The following is a 6,965-nucleotide window of genomic DNA, read 5'->3' as shown; positions in this document are numbered from 1 at the left end:
GTCGCAAGAGTTTATTAAAAAAAAACCCCCAAAAAAACAGAGTTGAAGTACGCAGACCTGCCTGATACTACGAAAAGTACGATTTTTTGGCTCCAGCTACAGTACAACATTCGCCTCTTTGACTCGATAAATCTTATTGAAAAGGAAAGTTTAGTTCCTTAGAACATATTTTAGGATTTTGAAGATTTTTGGGATCATGCTGAGAGCAAATTATTTATTGTAAAGTTATTTCAAGTGACTTTTCTTTTTTTCCCTTGGAAATTACGAATTTTAGAAATTTCATGTAGGCAGCTGCTCTGGGAGTAGGTACACGTTTCGTACAAGTGAAAACAAGTTTGTGGGTGTGTTTTGTTTGTAATTCGACAGATTATATTATCATGTAGAGGTGATAAGGGTTTTAAACATTCGGTGGGTGAGGGGATGAGATTTTTAAGGAAAAGGTCTTTGATCAAAGGTTTGATTTCGTCTTCTTACAAGTCGACGAGGTCTGGATAGCTTAGTCGGTAGGGTGCGTGAGTCAAAGGCATAGGAACCGAATTCGAAGCAGTCTATAGGTTCGATTCATTTTTGTTTTCTTTTTGTTTTTTGTTTGTTTGTTGTTTTTTTTGTGGGTTTTTTTTTGTGTGTGTGTGGTTTTTTTGTTGTTTTTTTTTGTGTTTGTATGGGGTGGTTTAACCCATAATTCTTTTGTTCAATTGGCATTGATTTAGTAGCTAATTATATATATAGATAGAGAGGAAAGAAGGGGAAGAAAGAGAGAGAGAGAGAGAGAGAGAGAGAGAGAGAGAGAGAGAGAGAGAGAGAGAGAGACGAGAGGAAGATAGAGAAACACACACACACAGAGAGAGAGGAGAGAAGAGAGAGAGAGAGAGAGAGAGAGAGAGAGAGATGATATTTTTCTGCCCTTGAGTGCACGTACCTGTTGGGTATTAAATAATACATCATCTCCCGTACCTTAAAAATGTCAACATTTGATGATTTGTAGGAACTGGGATTAAAGTGGATATCGACATTTATACTGCGCACTTTCGCGAATTCATAAGGCTTAAGTGCACACTCTTCACAATGCTTTATCTCCGACCGGCTATTTGGTTTAGTGAAGACTCGCCTTCGGATCGGAAAGCCATTGGTTCGAGACCCGCTCTGAGTGGCGCATATTTGAGTCATTGGAAACGTATCTTTACTCAAATTCACTCGGGTGTGAAATGAGTACATCACCGTTAACAGCTCAAGGAAAAAAAATTGCTGTATCGCTTAACATGCGTCATGTCTCGTTGCTGTTGACTTGGGACTTTGAGTACGTTAAGTGGATATAACGCTATATAAATGCTCCCGTTTTCTACGTCGCACCCCCCCCCCCCCTCCCCCTTCTCGATATAATATAATATACAAGAATAGTTGCGAGTAGAAAGGTTATTGTTTCCCCAAAGATCGCATTACATGAAACAAGAAAGAAGAAAAAGGAACTGATTCCCCATCCGTCTGCCTCTGTTCCATTAGATTTGATGCTAGAAAAAGGTGAAATGGAATGCTTAGACACACAAAGCAACAGTACCGGTACTTGGTTTGATGTTGGAAAAAAAAGTACGGTATTCGTGCGACTATAATGTCATCGTGTGGTATGACAATCGCTTTCGGATTGACAGGTCCTGGGTTCGACCCTCGCTCGGCGTATAGTTGAGTACTTGGAAAAAGGGTCTTTACTCACATTCTGTCACTGTACTAAGGTGTAAAATGAGTACCTGGTCGTTAACAGCGTTGTCTCTGTTGGAAAAAAAATTGTAATATCGCTAACAGGCGTCATGTCCCGTTCTACTTGTTCCGTAGGGACCATTTCTAAAAGCGCTTTGAGCACGTTTAGTGGATATTGCTCTATATAAAGTTCATTTAGAATTACGTAATATGTGGGGCAAAAAACAAAACAAAACAAAACAACAACAAAGAAAAAAATTCCACTTTTCTTTTCTTTTTTTGTTTTACATTGACCTGAAAAGTGTGAGTTCCTATTAATCAAGATGACCCCTGCTGATAGGAAGACTCTGGTATATGGATTGTTGATGAGTGAGGGAGGTGGAGGGGGGAGAGGTCATTTTAATTAAATATTATATTCATCAAAGCGCTTTGAGCACGTTTAGTGGATACTGCGCTAATTTGCTTTTTTTGTTTTGTTTTGTTTTGTTTTTAAACTTTGTTTTGTTGTTTTGTTGGGGTTTTATGCATTGGCCAAATAATTTATTTTCTTGCCAAGTTTGAAAAAAAAAATGTTTTGTCAGTGTACAGTTAGAAGAAGAAAGCGTGTACAGCTGAAGAATAAAAAAACACATACACTTTCTCTCACACACATACACACACACACATATACACATACACACATAAAATAATAAATTATTTATGTACATATCGAATGATACAAGGATATATCGATGTAACAATAAATATAGCGGGCACGCGTATGGAACGCTATGTATGTGTCTGTGTGTATGTGTGTGTGTGTGTGTGTGTGTGTGTGTGAGTGCTTCTGTGCATGGTACCCATTGACCTCCCGTGTGTGTATACGCGTTAGAATTTCCGATAGGGATAATTAGTTTGAACGTTGAATGGTAATTAATTAAGGACCTGATGATGTGTGTGTGGCATATCCTAGGAGGCGGGTTGAAATAACACAAGTCTACTATCACTTGTACAAATCTTATCCGTTTACTCCATTCTTTTCTATTTATTTTTAAAAATTCTTTCTTTCTTTCTTTCTTTCTTTCTTTTTTCCCCGTTCTTTCTCTCTTTTTTTTTTCTTTCTTTCTTTCTTTCTTTTTTTTTATCTTTCTTTTATTTTTTAACTTCTTTTCTTTCTTTCATCTTTCTTTAAAAAATCTTTCTTTCCTTTTCTTTTTTTTTCATTCATTCTTTCTTTCTTTCTTAATAAATTAATGAATTAATTAAGGAACACGACGATTGATGATTAAACCACAAAACTGGTTTACAATCATTGACACATGCTGGGTTTTTGTTGTTGTTTGTTTTGTTTTGGTTTGGTTTTTTTTTTCGTTCTTTTTCTTTCTCTCTCTGTTTTCTCTTCATTTCGTTTATTTATTTATTTTTTTTTTTTTTGGTACCTCTCTTCGTCAGGAGGAATGAGAACTGGTTGATATGTTATGAATCTTTTTCTCTTAAAACTACGCGTAACGCGTTTTATAGTTCTATTATATTATATTATTTAGTACAGAATATTTTACACTGTGATATAAACTAGAACACATGACCATCTTGGTACTTGTCTATCGCCCCGAAGAGATCACCCTCCCCCCCCCCCCCCCCCCCCCCCCCCCCCTCTATGTTTGTGATTATTTATCACAATGTTTTGACACGCTGATGAACTTGCTCATTTTAAATTGACATGATTTCTCAAGAGATTGACTGTCCTCCATCTGGACTCAGAAGTTCCAGTGTTATTTCCAGAATGCCGGTACTTCCGTTTAGTAAAACATTTGGCACTCAGAAAGTTCCAGTGTTATTTCAGAATGCCGGTACGTACTTCTGTCTTTTAGTAAAATTTATGTATTTAAATTTGTTTCAATTCCCTTTGTGGTTTCATTTGTTGTTGTTTTTTTTTTTTTAATGGGCGTTTTTGTGAATTATTTTATTTTTTCTTCAAATTGGTTCGATGTTTGTTTTTGTTTTTGTGTTGTTGTTGTTGTTGTTGTCTGTTTGTTTGTTTTTGGTGTTTTTGTGGTTTTTCTTTTTTTTATGTTTTTCTTTTCTTTCGTTTTTTTTTTTTTTGTCTGTTTTGTTTTGTTTTGTTTTGTTTTTTGTTTTTTTGCTGTTTTATTTTTTGTATTTATTTTGTTGTTGTCTTTTAGGGGGTTAGCATTCTATTAGCAGGTTTGATAACCGAACGCAATCTTGGGCCTGATTTCACATTGTCGTACTGGATAATATTATGCTGTGGTTTGAGAGTATTTCCATTACAACAATGAGACTATAATATATAGCAAGTCGGGTCTGCGCTCTCTCTTTTTTTCTTTTCTTTTTTTTTTATATCTTGTTATCTGTTTGTTTTGTTTTATTTTTATTATTTTATTTTTACTTTATTTCAATTATTATTTTTAGTCGTCTATTTTTTTGTTTTGTTTTACGCTAGGCGCTGATGTGACCGAAATTGTTTCATGCTCTCTTTTCTTCAAAATTGCGAGCCAATCAAAACTCTTATATGTGTTTAATTTTTTTGTTTTGTCTTGTTCTTCAGGGCGAGGCCCAGAAGATTGAGCGCCTGATGGAGACGTTTGCCGACCGTTACTGTCTGTGTAACCCCGATCAGGTGAAAGGGTTCAAGACCTTGGACACGGTGTTCCTGTTGGCTTTTGCCATCATCATGTTGAACACCGATTTACACAACCCCAGCGTCAAGGCCGAGAGGAAGATGAAGTTGGAGGATTTTATTAAAAACATGAGAGGTCAGTTCTTTTATATTATGTCTCCTTCTTTCTCTCATGTATTTCCTCCCTCAACCCCTCCCCTCTCTCTCTCTCTCTCTCTCTCTCTCTCTCTCTCTCTCTCTCTCTCTCTCTCTCTCTCTCCATCATTATCTCTATCTCCATCTCTATCTATCTATTTATCTATCTGTCGTATCTGTCTATCTATCTATCTATCTATCATATATATATATTCTATTCAATATCTATAATATATATATATATATACTATCTATCTATCTATCATCTATCTATCATTATCTATCTATCTATCTATCTATCGTCTATCTATCTATCTATCTATCTATCTATCTATCTATCTATCTATCTATCTATCTATCTATCTATCTATCTATCTATCTATCTATCTCTCTCTCTCTCTCTCTCTCTCTCTCTCTCTCTCTCTCTCTTTCTCTCCAATCGTCTCCATATCCTGGTTCCTTTCATCTTCCCACAATGCAATCCCCACAACCTCCCGTTTACCGTTTACCTGGCTTCATTCAGTCCGTCTTTGAACATGGCGGCCTTATCGACTGTTAGAGAAACAAACATCTCCCTGATTGAACACACCTGCTGCTAGGACGAGTCATTTGGACTCAACACAATCGTTGCTTCTTGTTTTCCCTTCTATCTTCATACTGCCATCCTTACAACCCTTAGTAAACCCTCACAAAAATATACACATTGATTTAAAAATTGAGTTTTTATATAGAGCAATATCCACTAAACGAGCTCAAAGCGCTATACAAGGGTTCCCTGGCCAACGGCAACACTTAACATGTAGGACGAGACATGACGCCTGATATTGCAATTTGTTCGGACAAGACAGCGCTGTTAACGGCCAGGTACTCATTTTACACCCGAGTACGGTGAGAGAATGTGAGCAAAGAGCCTTTTCCAAGGACACAACTATGCATCAAGCGAGGCTCGAACCCAGGACCATCCGATCCGAAGGCGAGTGTCATACCACAAAACCACATAGCCACACAAAACTCGATGGTCGGCGGATCAAACCTCTGATATCCCGATTTTCACGATCTGTGGATCAAAACTGTGAAGTTTACATACGAGTTTTGTGCACCATGTTTTATTTAATTTTGGGCGGATAAGACTTCTGATGACATCAGACAGGAGACTGTTGTTCAAATGTGTAGCTTATTGTTTGTTTGTTTGTTTGTCCTGTGTAATGTGACTTTTTTTTCACTTTTAGAAATTAAGAAGCCCTTTAAAGCATTGTTTTCATTTGAGTTGGTTGCTATTGGTTTGGCACTCTTTTGTATAGCACTTTGATAACATATAATGGATATTGTGCTATATTAAAATGGTCTAGTATTTATTCATGTTAAGTTATATTCTATAAGTAAAATTAAAAATCAAATGCAATACTGTTTTGAAAGGATTGGTCACTTTATCAAATCTGACCAACAGAGGTCATGTGGATGATCAGTGGATTCCAAAAGTGACATGACGTCATTGGAAGATTGGCTTTGTATCAGTGACATCTATAGTACTATATGTATACGATGGTCTGTATACATTGTTATCCATCAATGCTCTCTGATTGCTATGGTGTATAGATAGCATTGTATTCACCCAATGCCTTAGCGTGACTACCCCTGGGTATAAAGACAACAGTAGGTGGCCACCTGCTGGTTCCATCCATCTACCTGGAGCATAACAATCTATAGGGCCTATTAAGAACTGGAGTGATACCAGACGGTGTCAAAACGATTCCATGCTGCTGGTGCCATGGTGCCAGTGTTAGTTGTTGGTAATTCTTTATAAATACTCTTCTCGCGTATTAAGGCTGGTAGGGGGTGGGAGGGGGGGGGGGAAGAGGGTCTCCAATAGATCAGTTGGTAGAGCATTTGCTTCACACCATAGCGATCTAGAGACACGAGGAATTGTGATGATTTATAATCTCATTCGTCTGTAGTGTTTCATTCATCGTGTTTTGTTGATAAAGGGGAAATCCGAAACGTCCACAGTACCTGTCTTCGTCTAATAAATTGAAGCTTGCAATCCAATACGTATCGTTATTTTTTTACTTTTGAGCTTCAAGCAGCAACATATTTCATATATAAGTAGGGCTGAGTAAATGAATCTCATCGTCTTTGGTGGTCGGTCGTTCCTTCTGCCTGTGCCAGCCAATCCATTAGAATACATGAGATGTGATGTAACATACGTCATGTGAGTGATGATTGCTTTGGCATATCGTAGTGTAGTACATACATACAACGTTCCGGTTATCTGTCTTGAAAATGAATGTTCATCACGCAGATGGCAGCTGTTTAATGTAATTTCTGTTTATTTATATTGGATTTGTTATTGTTGTTGTTGTTGTAATTGTTGTTGTAACTGATATTGTTGTTGTTGCGCTTGTTGTAATTGTTTTTTTATTTTTATTTTTTTTTTTTTTTTTTTGTTGTATTTGTAATTGCAGTTGTAATTGTTAGATTTTGCTGGGGATTTTTTAATTGTTGTTATCGCTGCTGCTGT

At 36.8% G+C, this 6,965-nt stretch overlaps 1 protein-coding gene across 10 annotated transcripts in view; it reads left to right on the top strand.

Annotated features, from left to right (window-relative positions):
* Positions 1 to 6,965, top strand: part of LOC144975087 (IQ motif and SEC7 domain-containing protein 1-like) — a 301,791-nt gene that overhangs the window by 269,220 nt on the left and 25,606 nt on the right. For all 10 annotated transcript variants that reach the window (XM_078918801.1, XM_078918806.1, XM_078918802.1 and 7 more), the window contains 2 exons: positions 3,442 to 3,521; positions 4,241 to 4,448. In XM_078918801.1, the coding sequence (XP_078774927.1) occupies positions 3,442 to 3,521; positions 4,241 to 4,448 (288 nt within the window). The remainder of the gene's footprint in view (positions 1 to 3,441; positions 3,522 to 4,240; positions 4,449 to 6,965) is intronic.

The sequence above is a fragment of the Berghia stephanieae genome, chromosome 6, assembly GCF_034508935.2.
Source record: "Berghia stephanieae isolate SIO BIC M18660-M18661 chromosome 6, UCSD_Bste_1.3, whole genome shotgun sequence".
In the NCBI taxonomy this organism is placed as follows: domain Eukaryota; kingdom Metazoa; phylum Mollusca; class Gastropoda; order Nudibranchia; family Aeolidiidae; genus Berghia; species Berghia stephanieae.
This window is presented reverse-complemented; position numbering and strand designations above follow the sequence as displayed.